Genomic DNA, 19,700 nt, shown 5'->3' with positions numbered 1-19,700 from the left:
GCCTTAAATATGAGAATTTAACGGTTAATATAGAAAAGAAAATCCAATCTCAGCGGATTTCGTTATGACTCGTGGTGGGTTTTGGTGAAGTTTTCAGTTTGGGGTGGTTGGTGGTGTAAAATGAAATTAGCACGTCAGCTACTGAACCATCCTTACCGAAGTTTATTGCACAAGAATGTGGAGAAAGACGGCAAGTGGGTGGATAAGCCACGGAAGAAAATAACGAGCCGCGGAAATGAAAAGAGAGGGAGAACGAGAGACAGAGAGAAAGAGAGAGTGAGAGAGTAGGAGGGACGGGAAGAGGAAGAGTAAACAACCCCCATCTCTTTGAAATTTCTTAAAAGTAGCAAAAATTGACTTGTTTGATGATGAATCGCTCCGTTGGACGTTGTAGTCAAATTCCTCGTGGCTTGTTTTCCAAGAAGGCTTTTTCTCCGGTCTCAAGAGGCTACAGCAGTGAGGCCAAGTTGAGCTGGTTGGAAGAAGTTAAAGCTGAGCAAGAACACGCCAAACGCTCGAGTGGTATGTTTGTTTTGTTAAGTTGTGTTGTGTTTAAAGGATGCTTGGATGGAAAGAAGCTAATGTAGATGCAGAGTTTTGGAAAAAGGTGACCTACTAGTATGTGTGGATGGCTGTAGGTTCAAACAATTACTAATCTATGATTTATAGTGTTGGTGGCCCTGCTTTGATTTTGTCTGGCTTGAATGCTTATTACATTTGTATGTGAAGGGTGGCATTGCAAGGAGGGAAAGGGAAAGAAAAAGGTTCCGCTTGGGCACATCTTTTCCAGTCCCCATGCCCCTCTCTCAGAAAGAAAGATTAGGCTAACGTTTGGGATTAGACAAAAAACATCAAGAACACGCTGAGCACCATCATGATCCTGAAATCGATGTTCCCTATACGTAAGTGGAGAGACGCTGGAAAAAGTAGAAAGGGGAAAAGGACCTACAGCTAACTGATTGGATTAGATTTGAAAATCTGCGTTTCAAAAAGTACCCTTGGGGTGATGGAAGCAAGACTCTTTTCTGGTAAGAGGATGTTTGTACAGCCTAGCAAAGACGCGTGCGATACATGCGAGACGTTATGCTAGTAAAAGCGAGATACTAGCAAAGACGATTACTTGCTAGGCTGGTACGACCTATCGCTATCGCTGATGATAGGTCATAGATAGTTTCTACATAAGTCCCAGAATTCCATGCTAACCAGCTTAGGAACGACAATGTCAACCATTTAAAGAACGACTAAGAAAGCAGTTGGATGCTTTTTTTCAGACGAAACTGTTGATTGTTTCAGTTTTGTTCTTTTTTTCTCCATTTCGTTGTGGATTCATAACCATGGAGGTTTCTTCTGGAAGGGATCCTAGACCTCTAACCAAAGTGGAATCGCTTGCTTTCTTTGAACTCGTTTGTTTATTTCTTTCTTTCTTCCATAGGTAATTGAGAATGAACACTGAATTGCAACCAAGTACAAACAGTCAATCTAGTCTACCATCCATCCATCCTTCATTGAAACCTGAAACTTGAAACCTAAATTTTCTACCAACAAAAGCCTCCACTATTGTTATCCATTTACAAAAATCAAACTTTTTTTTTTTTTTGTTTTCAATTTATCCAACAATCATTAACAGTCGTTGAACAATTGTTTTCACTTTTCCTTTTTTTCCTTTCCTATCCTTTCTTACTTTTCTTTGTCATTTCTCTTTTCCTTTGTGACTTTTGTTCCTACGAGACTCTACGAAAGTCGAGTTCCTCAACTCTCAAAACCTAGTGGATTTCTTGTCCATGCTCGAAATCACACACATCTCCCATTCATCATGGAAACCTTCAACCTTTCCATTCATCATTCCATAACACATCAAAGACTGCATGCGTTTTTTTCTGTTTTGTCTCAACGTTTTGTTGTGATAAACAACACGAGAATGACGTAAACCGTGAAATAATTCGCAGTTTCATCATACCCAGATAGGTGGATGGGGTAAAGGAGTAGAAGGTTTTGAGTTGACGTTGATTGGAAAACTTATTCCTCGTCCACCCGCTTTTTATTCGAATATATTCGAATAAAGAACGTCCGGGAGCAATTCCTGACTTCATGTTGCCCTTTGCTTGGATGCCATTGGATTACCTTTGCAAGACTGGAGAAGTGGTACGTAAGAAACCCACATGATGTACGTAGTAGCGCATGGAAAGAACAAGGTGCTTCCTCAACCTTAAATCTGTATTTTGAAAGACATAAATAGAGCGCGAAACCCACCTTTTTCTTTAAACATCCACAATCATATACAAGAGGATTTAAAAAAGCTTTGTTTTTTTCCTATTTATTTCTTATTTTTATATTTTCTAACATTCGTTTTACTCTTTTGTTGAGTTGAAAAAACTGAACCTAGACCATCATTTAATTATCGCAAACATGACCTTTAAAGTAAACCCCGTCCCTACAGAGCTTGAAAACAAGCACGTCTTGGATTTGTTCAGATTGAGTGGAAAGAATGCCGTCGTTTTCGGTGGTAGTAAGGGAATTGGCATGAGCGTTTGTTCAGCCTTTGCTCAAGCCGGTGCCAATGTCGTTATGACTTATCATAGCACTCCTTGCAAAGAGAAAGCAATGAAATTGGCCAAGGAAACGGGTGTTCGTGTCGACGCTATTGAATGTAATGTTGGTGATGAAAAATCCGTAGCCTCTGCTTTTGAGGAAATCAAGCGTCTTCACGACAAAATTGACGTTGTCGTTGCAAACGCCGGTGTCGCTTTCCGTAGCGCTGCTGAAGAGTGTACCACAGATCAATGGGAAAATATTATGAATGTGAACGTGACTTCCATTCACCGTATCGCCTCTCGATCCGGTCAAATTTTCAAAGAGCAAGGATTCGGTAACTTTATCGCTACTGCCTCCATGTCTGGAACCATTGTCAACACTCCCCAAAAGATTTCTGCTTATTGCACTTCAAAGGCTGCTGTCAAGCACTACTGCAAGGCATTGGCTATCGAGTGGGCCGGCTTTGCTCGTGTCAACACAGTGTCTCCCGGTTACATTGCTACCGACATGCCTGGCTACCAATTTAGGAAGGATTGGGAGCCTTATGTCCCCATGCAACGTATTGGTTTGAGCACTGAACTACGTGGTGCTTACTTATTCCTTGGTAGTGATGCTTCAACCTTTATTACTGGTTTAGACTTGGTTGTGGATGGTGGTTATACCGTCATTTAAAGCAGCTGCGGCTGTCTGCTGTCTCCGCTTTCATATCATTGCGAATCCTTCTTGATCAACTATATATAGACTTATTTGGAAGAACCTTCTTTTATGAATTTGCTAAAAGTTGCTTTTGTCGGACAATCTTTTTTGTTTTTCTGTTTTTTTTTGATAGTGAAGATTGGACCTCGAAACTTTCGTGACGCCTGATGAACGAATACCTAGAAATGATCAAATTAATGAACAGACACGTTACTTTTAAGTCAATTCAAAAAACAAAACAAAAATAAGAGTTGCGCTTGTATAGAGTTGAAAGTGACAAGTAGAAAAATTATGCTAGACCATGTAATATTGAGTCAGGTCCTTGCAATGGAGATAAAATAGATAGAATGGCCATCTCGGATTTCTCAATCCAACTTTGGAAGCCATCCTGACCAATACTGTGTGCTACACTCGTGCATTATACTAGATTATACAAAACAATTTCATGCCATAAATATGATTAAAACCGCTCTCTATAGAAGCAAACCAATTCATCCCATTTTCGTAAACCACAAATCCATGTAGCAACCGCATATCCTAAGTATGATGCTTGATAATTCTAGAAGCTGCATCTTTGGCTACTTTTGGACGCTGTTCATTCTTGTCTTCTGAGCTAGGCTGGATTTGCTTTTCAGCATGTTTGATTTTTCCAACATATTGCTTGACGCGCTGCAATTCAGACATGATGGGAGACTCGTCGGTGGAAGTGCCATGGAGTTTGTAATACGAATACAAAGCCGAATTGATGGCATAGCTTAGACTAACATACTGCTTGGCTTGCTCGACATCGTCTTTTCCTTCCACAAGATCAAATATGGATTCTGAGTCTTTTAAAGGCTGCAAAGATTCTTCTACCTGGTCCAATTGTTCATGCAACCTCTCAAACAAGTGAGAATATTCGGAATTCATTGTATGTCTCAAGAGTTTGACTTTGACCCAGTTCAAGCTGTAGAAAATTTGTGGGAAGAGAATAGCGAAACAATCATCCACTCCTAATACATATTTGGCGTACCTCCTTGGTCCTTCCCATTGTGGATACCGTTATTGTTGGACTACGGTAAATGAAAAAGGAAACAAATCTTAAGCTTCAATAATCGTTTTGCTGATTCATAAAAAAATGCAGGTTTCCATTTATGAGAAAGCAAGTCGCATTGCAAGCGTCTCTTGTTTCGAGCTCTTTCAGCAGTATAGGCGAACTTGATATACAGTCGCTCTTACATTTCCCAACGATCGCGCAGAAACATGACGTATGTAAACACCATAGTCTTGTTGTCGGCGACCTTTTGTAGATTTATTAGAAAGCAGGACTATCTCTAGCTTAAAGGCTCATCGAAGGAACCTTTTGAATCCCCATTTAACATAACCGTCGTGCTTCTTGAAATCAAATTATCGATTTGATTTTGGCTTGTTTCTGACAAGATTTGTGTTCTCTCTCTTTTCAATCATAAAACAGTTTTCAGAGAACGATTTTCCAAATATTCGGACTGGTTTGACTTTGAAACACGCCATCTATACACGCCACCTATAAACGGATTTCCTGTTGGACCTATGGGTTTGGATTGATGGGATTTATTGGATTGGAGAACCGAACAGACTCCAGATGAACAAGCTTTTAAAGCCATTGACTATGCAGTGGAGCATGGTGCAACCTTTTGAAACGGCAGTGAATTCTATGGATTGGATTCACCTACAGCGAATTTGATGCTGCTGGCTTCTTTACTTTGAAGAAGACCAAAAAATGCAAACAAGGTATTTTTGTTCATAATTATTGGTATCGATAGTACCTTTATTCACGCTGTGACGAGGAGACTATTGGCAACCGTGCTGAAACATCTTCGCAGCAAAAGCTTGACCTCTCTGAATATATTCGTGTTGACCCCAAAGTGCCTGTTGAGAACGTAATGAAGACTCTCAAAAAGTTTGTGGATGCAGGCGAGATTGGTATTTTTGGCTTAAGTGAAGCATCTGCCAATACCATTCGTTTTTCCACGCCGTCCTGTCCATAGCCGCCGTCAAAGCGAAATACTCTTTGAGATCTCATGATATCTAAGAAAACGGTGTTTTGTCTACATACAAGAGTTTAAACATTTTCCTTATTGCCTATAGCCCCGTTGCCCGCGGTTTACTTGCCGGCACTGTAAAGAAAATAGTAGACTTGAAAACGGTTTACAAAGGCCTTTCTTCTTTTTCATCACGTGGATAGTTTTCAGTCCGAGATATTTAAAACGAACCTTACTTGCATTCATGCCCTTGAAGCGCAGGCCAAGTCTTACAACCTAACACTTCCCAAGATGGCTATAAGTTTCCCATTGCGGGTTATTGCTATAATAAAAACATCGAACCTACACTTAATGTATAAAATTCGTTTGAAGCTTCCTCTAGTTATTCTACAACAATTAGAAACTGTGATTGACTCTTCAAGTAAATCTTGCTTTCTCCATATACACTACACTGCCAATGTGATTAGGAAAGCTAAGTGTAAGAAAACTGAATCCCAACTCCATCATTAAGAAGTTCTGTTCAATAAAAAACTTGCAAATATATCTATTCAGTGAAATAGAATACTACAAAAAAAAACTTTATGCATCAGCCGGGAGTCGAACCCGGAGCGAATGCTTGGAAGGCATCCATGTTACCGCTACACCACTGATGCTTGCTTATAAAAGAAAGGATTTCTTATTGTTATATAGTAAAACGAAATTTATATTCGAGTGACCGTTCAACATGGTAAGTATTTATTTCTACCTTTTCTGTATTTCAAACCCCAAAATATAACTCAGTAAACGCTAAAAACAACTACCTTTTTTGTTTTCAATCAATTCCTAGCATCTCTTGGACAAATATATCTCCAGTTATATGGTACAATCGTAGAGTAAAATTGCACCATTAGCGCTTGAGCTTTTGATGTGTTAAATTCTCTTGATTCCCAAAACCAACTTTTAGTTTTTCTTGCATTAGTCTTCGTTGTATGGCATTGTCTTTGTATTTCACGGCACGTTGCAAAGCACTAAAGACTACTTGAGGAATTTTGCTGACAAACACAATTTGTTTTACGGTGTTGTAAAAATTCTACAGTATCCGAAAAGCAGCATACAAAACAAGTTCATTTGAAAGAACAGGAAAACGCTGAATCTAGAAGGATAGAGGATTGAGAATTTCGTTTTTTGTTTTTGTTTTTGTTTTCTTTTATTTGACTTTTAGGAAATACTATTGTCGTTTTTTGGAATCTTTTTGAGTGCATTTCAGTTGAGTACGCCCATAGGGAACAGTTCAAAAGCGTGAATTTTTGGTTTTTTTGAACAATTCCTAGTCGTCCCCCACAATTTGGCTTGTCCTTTCCGTACACAAGCATTTGACGAGGCTACGAAGTCGAAACCCACCTAAGTTTTCGTCTTAATCAGAATTATCTTTTGGTCTTTGTATCCATTGTAACCGAGAGAAAAATGCTTTTGTCTACTTCATTAAAGGATGCGGTGGCTATTGTCATCGGTTCTGGGAAATCAGCATGCAAACGGGTAGATCTTTGCTTGTCAGAGGATGTCTCCAAGGTTATTTGGTTTTGTGAATCAAGCACGACCGGTGGATTTGATTTGGGTCCTTTTCAACCTGATAAATTGGCCATTGATAAGGTACAGCTAGTACCTATGCATTCTTTCGACCTTTCAACTTCTTTGTTCACTTTAGGTAATGCTTTCACAAATTATATTGTCGACATAGTCTTCATTACCGATACAAAGTTTACGTTCAACGAGGACATTTATGACCTATGTAAACAAAATCGCATTCCCCTTAATATCGTAGATTCTCCTTCTTTGTGTTCTTTTACCCTTCCAGCCTGCTGGTCAGAGCCCCCGCTACAGATAGCTCTCAGTACTACTTCCAACGGTTGCCGAATTGCTCAAAGGCTTTTGCGTCATGTTGTCAGTAGTCTTCCATCAGGAACCGGTGAAGCTGTACGTCGTTTTGGGATTGCCCGTTCCTCTACTCAGAACCCACAAAAGAGACAGTGGATCAACCACGTCAGCGAATTTTGGCCGCTTGAAAAACTAATTCGTATGTCTGAAGATGATATCCTTTCTATTATCTCGGATGATTATGTTTTACCTCTCTCCTCCAGTGAACCCTCTTCCACAAGTAGCTCCCGAACAAGCCTGTCCTCTCAGGAAGACTTTGCAAAGGAAAAGGTCTCTCTTCCCCTCGATCCAAATAATTTCTCTACTAATAAAAAAGGAACGATCGTGCTCGTGGGTAGTGGACCAGGAGATCCTGAGCTTTTGACCGTTGCTGCCCGGAACGCCATTCGAAAGGCCGACTACATCCTAGCCGATAAGCTGGTACCAGAATCTGTTTTGAAGCTCATTCCTCGTCATACGCCTTTATTTATTGCACGAAAATTCCCAGGAAATGCTGATAGAGCCCAAGATGAGCTTCACGAAGTAGCTTTAGACGCATTAATGCGAGGTGACTATGTCGTGCGATTGAAGCAAGGTGATCCTTACATATATGGGAGAGGTGGTGAAGAAGTATTATTCTTCCATAAGCACGGCTATGTCCCAAAAGTTATTCCTGGTATTAGCAGCGCGTTAATGGCTCCCGTTTCAGCTGGAATTCCCATAACTCAACGAGGGATAGCAGATCAATTGTTGGTCTGCACTGGTACGAGCCAAAAAGGTGCCATGCCAGTAATACCTCCATTTGTCGCTTCGCAAACAGCTGTCTTTCTGATGGCGTTGCATCGATTGGACATTCTCGTTTCTGCTCTGTTGCAGAATGGTTGGCCTAAAGATCTGCCTGTATGTATAGCAGAGCGAGTCTCTTGTCCCGATCAACGATTTATTTTTTCAACTTTGGATAATGTTATTGAGGTGTATAACAGATATGAATCACTTCCTCCTGGCTTATTAATTACTGGATACAGTTGCCAAGCCCTCAGTGAAGTTCCACTAGTGACCAGGCTTTCACACTAATACACATCTATATTACTTGCTAACGAGGTAATCCCAAAAACAAGAAATATGATACATTCAGGCCATTTTGTCGTACGCTCGATTTAAGTCGAGATTCTGTTCCCCCTTCCCTTTTTGCTAATTACTTTTTGATGGTATAGCATTGCTCTTGTAAAGTTTAGGTATTTATTTACTTGTCTATTTAATGAAACTTCATCCGTTTTTTAATTGGCAATGCTTTAAGCTTTATGTAGTTGTTTATTTTCTTTTTGTTGAAAAAAAATAAGATTCTGTGAACAGCTTGCATCAGCCGGGAGTCGAACCCGGAGCGAATGCTTGGAAGGCATCCATGTTACCGCTACACCACTGATGCTTTATTGTTATCTTTAGGCCAACAGTATATATATAGCGTAAAAGAATATCAATAAGTTTTTACCCGGTGGAATACAGTCACCAAATGTGTCCTTTCAGCAACCATTTTTGCTTTAGTGTAAACCCCAATTCGAACGATATTTAGTCTTTGTTTCATATTTAGTAAATTCGGGAACGATTCGGCTCTTTTAAATATCATGGTATTAAGAATGCTTCCTGGTAAACAAACGCAAAAATGGTTTTAAAAGGTTGAAACCCTCTTTTGGCAAGTCAGATCTTTATCACATTATGAGATTTATTTTACCAAATAAGTCGCTTTTCGTCGCTTAGGTAGGACCAACTTTTTTCAGAGCATAGCAATGCGATAATTCATGTCAGAAATGTAGATCTTAGTGCGCCATTGGATCTTACGGAAGAGATAAAAAGTTGGGCTGTTCTGGGAATCGAACCCAGGACCACCATCACCCTAAGATGGTATCATACCACTAGACCAAACGGCCAACTTGATAGTCTTTCATCAAAAAAACTATCTCATTTACGTGTGTAGATTGAGATGGAAAACTGAAAGCTTAGGAAAAAGTAACACTCGCTGTCAAAAAAGAAATAAATAAAAAATAAATGATTACTATGCCCTTTGAATATGAAAAGCAGCCCACCTTTCATTGAAGATTATACCTTGTTTGTCGCCTTACTGCGGTAGTCTCACAAATGATTGTTACCTCATAAGTCACGCTCACCATATTGATAAAAAGTGCATAAAAAAAGTCTTCTAAAAGACTTTATACTTAAATAATAACCAGTTTTATTGAAAAGGGTTCTCATAGACAGTTACATGTGAGCGATATGTCTCTTTGATCATTAATAGACATGTACGTTAAAAAGCGTCTATAATCCGATTAATAGTGCAAGTAAGCAAAAACACTTTGTCGAATCAACAGAGCTAGCAAGCTTTTTTACAAGTCATATGGCAACTGGTGGTTGTTTGTGAAGTTTCGTGTTTTGTTAGCAATGTCATAATCTATCAAAAGTCCTTTGCTGTCCGTTGATGAGAGCTCATTTAGACATTTTAGGAATAAAGCAAATTCTTCATTCAAAACCTTTAATGATTTTGTTTTCTGCCACTTTCATCTTGTGAATACAGGAGCAAAAACCGTCAAGAAATATTATAATATGTTTATCAAACAATGATATTATATTAAGTATTTCTCTAAGAGTCTTTGTTTATTTTTCAAAACATGTTGCAGGAAAAATAAACGTTGCGAGACACTACACCATTAAGTATGGGCAATTCATTCTTTTAAGAGCATACTAATCTTGTATCGTAGAGATTGCTTGTCAAATCACCCGTACTAAATATCTTAAAAGTTTTTACATTTATAATCATATTCTGGCAGGAAGAATGGAGTTGCAAGATATGCCCCATTTCTTAAAATTTAGCGCAGGGAATGAACAAATGATGAAGCGCATTTGGTGTTTAGTAAAACACAGGCATCAAACCTTGAAGATTGTTTTCATACTAACGACTATGATGTTAACGACCTTTAGTCGCATTCTGTTGTTTACTTTTGCAATGAACTTCCATAAACAAAACTCATGTCTCTTTATTATATCTGATGCAGTCTTAATGACGGTAGTGTGCTTTATATATCTTTGCCTCCTTTCGCTAATCAATCGGACCTTCTTCATTAATTATGATAGCTTGGCGAATCAATCGGATTTCAACTAGTAAAGTGTATACAGGAATAGCAAAATCCTGAAGTAGTCAACTACAGGGTAAACAGGTATGTAGAGTCCTCTTCTTATGAGTCTCCATAGCTTTAGTTGAATACACATAGTTGTTTTGTATGAAAAAGTTCAACATCTGATGGCTGGCACCTTTACCCTTGACTGTAGACAAAGACACTTGTAAGGTTTCACTGCTTATAGATGATATAGGGAATTTAGTTGACTCAATAAAAATAAAAGACTCTGTAAATCGTTTCTTCTTTAATGAGAAAAACACACATTCCTCAATGAATGTTCACAAGTAGTTCTACCACCCTGTTGGTGTTGGAACTTGAAATAAATAAATAACATAAATGCTAATACAAACAGACAGTCCGTTAAGAATAGTCCACATGTGGTTTGCTCTTACTGTGGTTGTGTTTTCATACATATATGCTAGTAATGCAAAATCGAGAGCAATAAGCCCCATCAATACTTTTAGCCATAGCTTTATTCTTCCCCAATTATCATTAATCTTTACAAGAGCTTCTTGATATGTTACTGGCATGCTGGAAGACCGTCAATGGTGGGTGATTCATGTTAGAAGTCAAGATACAATCCTTTGGTGATCTATGTTGAAAAATGTTCAAAGAAAGAACCAATTCCTGTAGATCTATATATAATTAATGTCAGTTATGTTCTATATACTTTTTTCTAGTTGTATGATTCAGACCATTTAATTCTTCACATTGTTTACAAATGTATTTCAGTAAGTACGTTCATACTGGTTTGCAATTTGTCCTGAGTAATTGTTCTTCAGCCGCATTGCAAAGAGCAATTTAAGAAGGTAGCGATGTTATTTGTAAGCTGGTTAAGCTACGTTTGTCTAATTTACAGGCTGACTCTGTTTCAAGTAATTGCAGTATCCAAAGTGCACAATGAACTGCGAAATTTCTATTACCTGATTTTGTATTTCAATTTTAATTATTATTTAGAGTGTGTGTCTTTTCATTCAATCATTCTCATACAATGCAGCCAGACGTAATGACTGTTGGTAATTTTCGTGTGTGGTACTTTTTGGATTGAGAGAACCGTTAAAAATCTTTTTTGACTTGGAAAATAGTTTATTCTAATGTTAAAAATCTACGGGTCGCTCTGAAATAGCCAGCGACCTCTTACGCCAACTGAAGTAAGTTTACTTTTTGAAAATCAGTCCTGATCTCAGCTGTATTAATGTAGATTCGATAATCTGGATTAGAGAACGTCTACGGCCACACCTAGGCGAAAACACCAGTTCCCGTCCGATCACTGCAGTTAAGCGTCTGAGGGTCTCGTTAGTACTATGGTTGGAGACAACATGGGAATCCGGGATGCTGTAGGCTTTTCACTTTTTTATTTTACTTTTTGCTTCTTTTTCTGTTGCTCTTTTTATTGAAGCACATGACTTTCGTCTTGATCGACATAGACGTTTGACTTAGTGATACGAGTGACTGCAAGGAAGCAATGGTCATCCATGATTCAATACTTAATTAAATTCCTTATTAGTTAGAAAATAAAAGATTCTATAAGGATCAGTAATTAAAAAGTGCTTGACGAATAAATATAAAATACAAAATGCAAAGATGAAACATAAACATAAGCAAAAGCATGCTGGAGAAAAATCGAAAAGACCGGACATTATAAAAAACAATGCTTTACTTTCCGTATAAATCATTTCCCACCGCTTTCAACATCCCTAGACTGACCCGGTTCCTGGCGTAACCCTGGAGATTGCTCAGTATGTTCAGAGGTATGTTCAGAGGACGGTTGTTCGGCAGTATTATCACTACGATCGTTGGATTGATTTTCAGACTCTGCCGGCATAGTGCTTAGTGGGATCCAGTTACCATCCGTCGAGTCGTTTCTTTCCGACGACATCCTGAAACCAAGAGCAGCAATAATCCAAGAAACAATCCAAGAAACAATCCAAGCAATCCCAGAAAGCACTAAAGCAATAAAATCCAGCAACACTATAAGTACCCCATTAGTAAACATATCAAATTAAAATTCCACCATTTCACTTACATGAACAAACATATAGAAACATGTAGAAAGCCATGACGACAAGAACAGCTGCTACAGTAGCTTGAAAGTTTACCCCTACAGATTCTTTCATCGATTCCTTTATAAAGGGGACAAGGTATTTGTAAGAAAACCAAAAGTTTACTATGACCGAAAGAATAAAGCAAAAACTAAGCCGAGCAGTTTCATTTTCCTGTCTGCGTTGTGCTTCGGGGATTCTCACAATTTTTGCCGGCCAGAAAATTAACCACAATAATGCCGTCAAGACTTTTCGTAAAGAAATAGAGCATATATTTCCTCCTGCCATGTTGGTAGACGCTTCTTGGTGTCTGCTTCCTGAGTATGGAGGAACTGGATCGTAATGTAAACATAAACAACCTTTCTCCATATTGTCAACATGAGAATAGGGGATTTCGCTGTATTTCGGTAAATAGCTGTCAGGACTTGTAGAAGAGCTCAAACAAGCAACTTCGGCTGGTTCGACAGTTTTTAGATGCCTTTCTCTTTCTTTTTCATTCATTTTTGTTAAAACTAGCTGAGACTTAAAGAGTTACTCAATCACCTTTGCAATGGTAAGAAAGATACTGCGATTATTATCGAATTACGTAGTAAAAGGACAAAAACGCTTACAATTTTCGAAAAAAAGCACCCAGATCAACTGGCGCTACAAATAAAAGTAAAACGCTAACAAAAGTTCCTATAAAAGCCGAGAAATGAGCCCGCAATGGCAATGGTTAGAATTTTGCAGAGGTGAAGCTGTCATCCACCCTCTCTGACACACATACCGATAGCTAGTAAGCGTACGCTATTCTATATATATTTACAATAAATGACCTGTCCGAAATCGCTTTTGTTTGTTTCTATCGTGTGATTAAAATAAATTAAATAAAGATGTACTAGTCACTATAAATGTCGTTCATTATGATTTTCCATATTTACAGCTACACAAGTATTGTATGACACTTCTGATGGGTCTTGGGAACATTATAAAACAAGCGTCGAACCTTTCCCTTTCAATTTCTTGTTAGATGACTGATTGTGTAAATAATCATATTTTCATTTAATTGGGATTCTGCTTTTATACCAGTGGACCAATTATTCTCAAGTTTAGGATCTAATTAACGAAATGAAAACTGTGAAACCTGTTAAGCCAAAGTCACGGAACCTTCCAATACAAAGATTTGCATTTCTAATCCTGCTATTTATAATTTAAGCAAACAGCATGGTTGTTTTGCCAAATGTTTCCTTTGTTTACTTTTTGTAATAAATGACGACTCTTTTATATTATACTATTACGAAAAATCGCAATGAAAAACCAACGTTGAATAATCGTAACGAGGACTGTGACCAGTCAGTGACATAATGTCGCTGCTTTTATGAATTGAGACATGCGAAAAGCCATTACCAAGGTTTTTCAAACTCGTATCTTTGGTTTTAAGGGAACACTCGTGTTGCAAGATTAGCTTGCTTTTTAAGCAAGGTCCAATTCCTTTTTCTGACAGAATTGTGAAGAGCGGAACCAGTTCCTACGGACTTTTCTCGGCGATTCAAAAGTTGATTTCGTTTAGAGTGTAAAAATCGGTATTATTAAAGGGATCTAATTGCGATTGTAAATATGAAAAACAAGTACTCTCCTATTTCAGATTCTGATGACTCTTCCAAAACGCTCAATGATGAAAAGGCAGATAGTCGGTCGTCTCCTTCAGATGGTACGCCTCCTCCGTATACAGGTAAGATTTGTTGAATTAAAATAGAGAGGTTAATTCTTTGCGTGCTTTTTGAACGGTTCTTGATGGAAGAATCATGCTTGTTTATTTGATTGTTGGGTTTGAAATCAATAACCTTGTCGATAACTGTCAGCAAACATAATAGACACCTTTATCTTTTCACAAACAACGAACTATTTACTAATACATCCATTAGCTTCAAGCAAATTTATTGATTTAGAAATGGCTGATGGATCCGCTCAAAATTCCGCCCAAGATACTGTTAATAATACTAGGTCGAGTTCGATGGATAAGTGGCAGATAATAATGTACTTGTTGTTTTCTACATCTTTTGCCTACATTGCGGCCTATGCTGTTTTACCTGTGTTATTTTTCGGTTTGAAGGTTTCTGTGAATGCACAAGCCTTTTGGTGGCTTTTTGGCAGCTTTTTTGTAGTGTTAGGGTTGTTTTTATTTGGTAAGTTAACAACAATGTCTTTCACTTTGAGCAATTTACTAACTATTAGCAACGCATATGCTCTATCTGGGATTGTTCACGCAAGCTGGAAGAGCAACAAAGAAGTACATTAAGAAAGGTGGAGGAGCGCCAGCTGTGTGTAAAGACCTAATTACACTCATTATTTTCAATGGAGTTGGGGGTGGTGCTTTAAAATTATCAGGAAGCTTTGAATTTATACATTCAGCTGCGGTGTTAATGGTTTTAGCTGTACTGAACATATGCTTGTTTGTTCTTCTCATTCGTAAGGTGCTATTTTCTATCAACCTTTCTAACTTCTCTAGGAAACCCAGATGTGATTGAAGATATTCAAGATATGACACGTGTAGTAAGTACATTTATTATTCTTAATCTAGGATCTCTTAATAACCTGTCAGAACAGAATTAGCAGGAATGGTCCACCTCGTAACGAAGAAATCGAACTTCAGCCTCTTGCTGAGCAAAGGGCTGATGTTTGAGTTTTACCGAACCTGCTTTCGTTCTTTATATTTCGCATCTTGTCAATTGCAGTCTACCAAGTTCCTGTGTTCGTTTCCACAAAAGCTTGGATCAGCTGAAACCAGCAGACTTTGATTGCTTTTCTCATTTCTCTTTCATGAATCTTCTTATTCGTTTCACGGCATCGTTCATTTTCTGCATGAATAGACACCCTTTTTAATGATTATTTAATTATTCTGAGGAAAATACCATCGTAATTAACTAGTTTTTTACTCAACACTGTGTCGTGTCTTTCATTAATTGTAAGAACGAAAGTGATTACCGCCAGAGGTAAAATTCGTTCACAGCATAGAAAGTATAAATCTTCAGATTGGAAGAATCGATTGATATAGTTTAAAACATTGAATTACCGTTTACTTTGGGAGTCAAGTCGACGGACCTTGATTCAAGTAGTACCCAATTTATATTGAGTAACATTTTCAACCCATAAACTCATACACTCAATTGATGCTCCTGCGACCATTATGTGAATCAATAAAAAAGAGAAAACAGTGTGTTTTCAAATATTATTCTTATGATTCGAAAGCATTCACCATTTAGCCGTCAAAAATACCAGATAGAACTGAGTTGAATTGGATCTTGTAGTTCATCAAGCCAAAAAGACTGGATCATTACTTTAATAAATTGTCTTTAAAGACCATAACAAATGTCTACGGCCATACCTAGGCGAAAACACCAGTTCCCGTCCGATCACTGCAGTTAAGCGTCTGAGGGTCTCGTTAGTACTATGGTTGGAGACAACATGGGAATCCGGGATGCTGTAGGCTTTTTCATTTTTTTCTCTATTTATTTTTTGATTTGTTGAACGTAAATTCATGCTTGGATATGCTTTTCTCAATTCCCTTCTTGTGAGACGTTCCTCGACAAGTAACAGGAAACAAAAAAAAGGGACCTAATGTGAATGAAATGAATTCAAAGTCGTCTGATTAGGGAATTCAACAATATTAGTCATAATAAATTAAGTAGCTGCAGTAAGTCTTGCGTTTTCAATTTCCGCGGTCATACCAACTCAATGCCTTTGAAATGAGAAATTAAAATGCATTTCTTGTAATTGCGGTCATCAACTCATACTAATACAAGAATTCTTTCTCAGTTTCAAGCCAATTCGAACTGAAATTGAAATAATAATAATAATAAAGTTAGTAAATAATGGTTCATCAAACCAATTCATAACCAATCGAGATCAGAGTAAGCAGTAAAGTCCAAACAAACTAGAGAAAAGAAGACAAATGAACGGAACTAAATTTGAGTACCAGGATTACTCTGCAACTCTATTTCTTCATTCGTATCCGTCGGTGGAGGAGCAAGTGTATTGTCTCTTTGCTGATAGCTGGGAAGCGTAGGCGAACTCGTGTGCTCCGTTGAGCTAACAAAATTCAAAACCAAGACAGGCTAAAAGAGTGCAGTACAATACATAGCCAACACAGTACATTATGGTACCTACGACCATACCAATGATTTTTCCAATAGCACTGAAAAGGAATGGAAGGACACAACCCATCAAGATGACCACATAAAGCAATCCTCTAACAGTTCCAAGAATAATTGAATGAAGGCCTAATATTTTAGTTAGTAAACAATAAAATGTACCGATAAACTGGAAATGGTTGAACTCACAAAAAAAAGCAGCTAGAAATACTATGAATATCACAATATGATTAATCAGAAGACCCAAGGGCCAATTGCCCCAATCTTTAAAGCCATCGAATAGAAAAGTATATGTTCGGAAGTAGGAAGATATCGCACAGACACACACCAAAGAGGGAATAATTGTAGATAACAATCGTTGCGATTTCTGGTTTGTTTATAGAAATGTAAATCAACCAGGTTTTCAGCAATTATACCATTCATTGAATTCCAAATGGATGAAAAGTCTATGGATAATTTCTAAGTGTAAATCATTTTATATTCTTCAACTATTTAAACTACGTTATCACAAACCCCGCTAGCGAAGAAGAAAAGCATTAGCTATAGTTGATAATTTACAGACTTTGTGATTATTGAAAAATATCAATATTAATAAATAACCAAAACAAATTGCGCCCTTGTAAATGTAGATGTTATATGTCCAGCATATAAGAGAAGCTGAAACCAATCCAATTGCTTGCTATAATAAAAACCGATAAACCAACCATGATGCTGCCCCTTGCTACTTAAAGAATAACTCGAAAAAGGGGCTATATGTCGTTAGCAATTCGCAAACAATAGAATATAATCAAGACAAGGTGTATTTCTTCTTAGACGAGAAACTTGTAAATGGTGACGAATTGCTAATTGGGAGTAATAGCAGGAAAAAAAAAATCGATTCTACTTTTTCATTTTAAAAAAAAAACTAAAGATAGAATAGAAAAAGCTCAATTTGGATGATCCTAAAGGAGAAAAACTGCCTCAAAACGCAATTCTTTCGCTTTCCTTGTGCAGCTGTTTTATCATAGTCAAGTCACAATTAGCCAAGTAACACAAGTCTTTTGTTTCCACTTGAATAAACAAAGAACAACCCATAATTTACGATGCTTTCTCTGTCAAAATCACATAGCACACATAGCTTTGTCCTTGCTAACTTGCTACTTCAATTCTTGACACTCTAAGTATGAAAAACGAGTTTCACAAAGGCTTTTTCATGTAAACTTTTTACTTCAGCTTTCATCCATATGGCACTTGGGTTACCGTTTCATATACATACATTCTCATTGACTACTTAATAACTGCTTTGGTGGTTTAGTGGTATAATGCTTCGTTGCCATCGAAGCGACCCGGGTTCGATTCCCGGCCGAAGCATAAGTTTTCGTGTAACTTTTCAGTTCATTATTTTTCCATCATGAATGCACTTATGCTGAATAGCAAAAAACTATTAATTTAATGTATTCATCATGCTCATAAACATACTTCTCTATAAAAGGTTTTGACCGATCGATGAACTTACTTTTTGGGTGAGTGAAAGTCAACTTTCTACAGAAAAATCCAAACATGAATTACTCTACTTGTAGAAGATGCACCATATTTCATTCCCATCCACCTAAAATACATCGAGAAAATAACTTTGCTTGTAAAATTCAATAGTCCCATTGTTTTCCAAAAATATTACACTGTCTAACAATTAAAAGTACAACAATATCAAAAGAAGGTTTAGTCACTATCACTATATACATCCTCTTCCATTTCACAACCCCATAATGAGTCTTCTGGATCTTGAAAATCGTCCAAGGGGACCAACGACATAGGGCGTACCCCTTCCGCCAAAGGATGTAGCTCCGGCTGTTTTACATATTTTGCAATGGACTCGTACCGAGACGAATCGGCACCTTCACAAAGCACAAGAGCTTCAATGCCTCTTTTTCCAAAATTGGAAGCTCGTTCAAAATCACCATGCACCACACATGTTCGAAAAGCGTCAAAATATGAAATAACGTCCATTCGCCCAAAGAGACGTTCTTGATTAGCAAGTGAAATTCTGTGTCGCAAGGCACGAAGCGCACCTCTAGGATTCATAATACACATTTTTGGCATTGTGCGATCATAGTATGCCAGTTGCTTTCTTCGAATATCACTTATCTTCGCTTCCTTTTTGTCCTTCACTGAACATGCACTACAGCTACAGGGAAATCCAAAATGTCCCAATAAAACTTTTTTCCGTTCACTTCGACTTTTATGTAAGTCAATATAAGTAGTCAAAATTTCTTCTCCACAGTGGATATCACGAACCGAGTGAACAGTAACCTGATCCAGAATTGAATTCCACGTATGTTTCACGTTTGGACTGCAATCATGATTCATCCTTGAACCTAAGAGAAACATTCCACCTTTGCTTTCATCAATCGTTAGAGCATTGGAATAAAAGGGCCCCAAAAAAGGACCCATGCTTTCAGGATGCGCATTGAACAAGTTATGAAAAGCCTCCTGTTCCTCTTTTGTTTTGGACGAAAGCGCTTCTTCAATCTCCTTTGCATCACTTTTGGTTCGGATTAAGGGCGTTTCTGAATATATCCTTGAACCTGCAGGAATGTCAATTTTCGCAACCATACCCATTCCTTTTCCAGGAATGGGAGTTACTTTGTATAAATTTGTTTCATATGGGTTCATAAAGAATACTTTTGCATTCGTTCAAGTAAGAACTAAATAAAATGGTTCCGTGGCAGTTATAGGGAAACAACAGAATAAACAAAAACTTTACAAAACTCTTTCTGCGCTTTCAAGGTGGTTCTAATATATTTTTTCTTCAAAATTAAAAAATAAAAAAATTTTTTCTTAAAAAAATCCATATATTTCTCTTTCTTCTGGGTATAGTCTAACCACTTCACATACATAGTGTCGAAACAAAGAAATATCGGGTCTTCATTATATTTTGAAGGATTTTCCATCTAGCTATGACTATCTTTTTTAAAAAAGCCTGGATGTCTCCTAAATATAAAAGCAATACTTGGAAACTCAAACGTACTAAAACGGTAATTAATAGACAATTGGCATAAAACAAAAAAGGAATGCACCGTAAGAAATAAAGGTAAACAAAGATGTTCCTCTTGATTCTTGCTTGCTAATTCATGGTTAAAGTAAAAAATTGCGATCACATCCCGTTAAGAATTAAAAGTTATTATACTTTGAGCAAATTCATTAAAGCTGTAGAACAATTCGTCCAGCGATAGCTCCTTTAAACATCTGCTTGTATATCTC

At 37.6% G+C, this 19,700-nt stretch overlaps 10 protein-coding genes and 6 non-coding genes across 16 annotated transcripts; 8 read left to right on the top strand and 8 right to left on the bottom strand.

The window, feature by feature from the left end:
• Positions 1–365: 365 nt before the first annotated feature.
• cox13 (cytochrome c oxidase subunit VIa) lies at positions 366–1,245 on the top strand (the record flags this gene model as incomplete). Its single annotated transcript, XM_056183706.1, has 6 exons — positions 366–522; positions 594–618; positions 670–719; positions 842–902; positions 969–1,028; positions 1,212–1,245. The coding sequence occupies 6 exons, from the start codon at positions 366–368 to the stop codon at positions 1,243–1,245; spliced, it is 387 nt and encodes a 128-aa protein (XP_056039326.1).
• Positions 1,246–2,406: 1,161 nt separating this feature from the next.
• SOMG_04930 (short chain dehydrogenase) lies at positions 2,407–3,204 on the top strand (the record flags this gene model as incomplete). Its single annotated transcript, XM_056183705.1, has 1 exon — positions 2,407–3,204. The coding sequence occupies one exon, from the start codon at positions 2,407–2,409 to the stop codon at positions 3,202–3,204; it is 798 nt and encodes a 265-aa protein (XP_056039336.1).
• A 561-nt stretch (positions 3,205–3,765) lies between these two features.
• On the bottom strand, positions 3,766–4,137 carry cti1 (exosome C1D family subunit Cti1; the record flags this gene model as incomplete). Its single annotated transcript, XM_056183704.1, has 1 exon — positions 3,766–4,137. One exon carries the CDS (start codon positions 4,135–4,137, stop codon positions 3,766–3,768), a length of 372 nt encoding a protein of 123 aa, XP_056039826.1.
• A 1,673-nt stretch (positions 4,138–5,810) lies between these two features.
• SOMG_20286 lies at positions 5,811–5,881 on the bottom strand. Its single transcript has one exon. It is a non-coding gene; the product is annotated as a tRNA-Gly (tRNA).
• A 790-nt stretch (positions 5,882–6,671) lies between these two features.
• Positions 6,672–8,195, top strand: met1 (uroporphyrin methyltransferase Met1; the record flags this gene model as incomplete). Its single annotated transcript, XM_056183703.1, has 1 exon — positions 6,672–8,195. The coding sequence occupies one exon, from the start codon at positions 6,672–6,674 to the stop codon at positions 8,193–8,195; it is 1,524 nt and encodes a 507-aa protein (XP_056039823.1).
• A 281-nt stretch (positions 8,196–8,476) lies between these two features.
• Positions 8,477–8,547, bottom strand: SOMG_20285. The gene has a single exon. It is a non-coding gene; the product is annotated as a tRNA-Gly (tRNA).
• Positions 8,548–8,974: 427 nt separating this feature from the next.
• Positions 8,975–9,046, bottom strand: SOMG_20284. Its single transcript has one exon. It is a non-coding gene; the product is annotated as a tRNA-Pro (tRNA).
• Positions 9,047–9,945: 899 nt separating this feature from the next.
• On the top strand, positions 9,946–10,272 carry SOMG_04926 (uncharacterized protein; the record flags this gene model as incomplete). Its single annotated transcript, XM_056183702.1, has 1 exon — positions 9,946–10,272. The coding sequence occupies one exon, from the start codon at positions 9,946–9,948 to the stop codon at positions 10,270–10,272; it is 327 nt and encodes a 108-aa protein (XP_056039822.1).
• Positions 10,273–10,578: 306 nt separating this feature from the next.
• Positions 10,579–10,818, bottom strand: SOMG_04925 (uncharacterized protein; the record flags this gene model as incomplete). Its single annotated transcript, XM_056183701.1, has 1 exon — positions 10,579–10,818. The coding sequence occupies one exon, from the start codon at positions 10,816–10,818 to the stop codon at positions 10,579–10,581; it is 240 nt and encodes a 79-aa protein (XP_056039825.1).
• A 699-nt stretch (positions 10,819–11,517) lies between these two features.
• On the top strand, positions 11,518–11,632 carry SOMG_10115. The gene has a single exon (XR_008803648.1). It is a non-coding gene; the product is annotated as a 5S ribosomal RNA (ribosomal RNA).
• Positions 11,633–11,960: 328 nt separating this feature from the next.
• On the bottom strand, positions 11,961–12,831 carry SOMG_04924 (uncharacterized protein; the record flags this gene model as incomplete). Its single annotated transcript, XM_056183700.1, has 2 exons — positions 11,961–12,259; positions 12,315–12,831. 2 exons carry the CDS (start codon positions 12,829–12,831, stop codon positions 11,961–11,963), a joined length of 816 nt encoding a protein of 271 aa, XP_056039824.1.
• Positions 12,832–13,926: 1,095 nt separating this feature from the next.
• wtf39 (wtf meiotic driver) lies at positions 13,927–14,992 on the top strand (the record flags this gene model as incomplete). Its single annotated transcript, XM_056183699.1, has 5 exons — positions 13,927–14,041; positions 14,235–14,495; positions 14,545–14,778; positions 14,819–14,862; positions 14,912–14,992. 5 exons carry the CDS (start codon positions 13,927–13,929, stop codon positions 14,990–14,992), a joined length of 735 nt encoding a protein of 244 aa, XP_056039233.1.
• A 692-nt stretch (positions 14,993–15,684) lies between these two features.
• SOMG_10114 lies at positions 15,685–15,799 on the top strand. The gene has a single exon (XR_008803647.1). It is a non-coding gene; the product is annotated as a 5S ribosomal RNA (ribosomal RNA).
• Positions 15,800–16,271: 472 nt separating this feature from the next.
• On the bottom strand, positions 16,272–16,883 carry SOMG_04922 (uncharacterized protein; the record flags this gene model as incomplete). Its single annotated transcript, XM_056183698.1, has 3 exons — positions 16,272–16,424; positions 16,477–16,589; positions 16,877–16,883. The coding sequence occupies 3 exons, from the start codon at positions 16,881–16,883 to the stop codon at positions 16,272–16,274; spliced, it is 273 nt and encodes a 90-aa protein (XP_056039818.1).
• Positions 16,884–17,739: 856 nt separating this feature from the next.
• Positions 17,740–17,810, top strand: SOMG_20283. The gene has a single exon. It is a non-coding gene; the product is annotated as a tRNA-Gly (tRNA).
• A 348-nt stretch (positions 17,811–18,158) lies between these two features.
• set5 (histone lysine methyltransferase Set5) lies at positions 18,159–19,112 on the bottom strand (the record flags this gene model as incomplete). The annotated part of the gene is made up of 1 exon (XM_056183697.1): positions 18,159–19,112. The coding sequence occupies one exon, from the start codon at positions 19,110–19,112 to the stop codon at positions 18,159–18,161; it is 954 nt and encodes a 317-aa protein (XP_056039821.1).
• Between the last annotated feature and the right edge of the window lie 588 nt (positions 19,113–19,700).

This window comes from Schizosaccharomyces osmophilus, chromosome 3 (assembly GCF_027921745.1).
Source record: "Schizosaccharomyces osmophilus chromosome 3, complete sequence".
NCBI lineage: Eukaryota > Fungi > Ascomycota > Schizosaccharomycetes > Schizosaccharomycetales > Schizosaccharomycetaceae > Schizosaccharomyces > Schizosaccharomyces osmophilus.
Note: the sequence above shows the minus strand (reverse complement) of the source record. Positions and strands in the feature narration are given on the sequence as shown.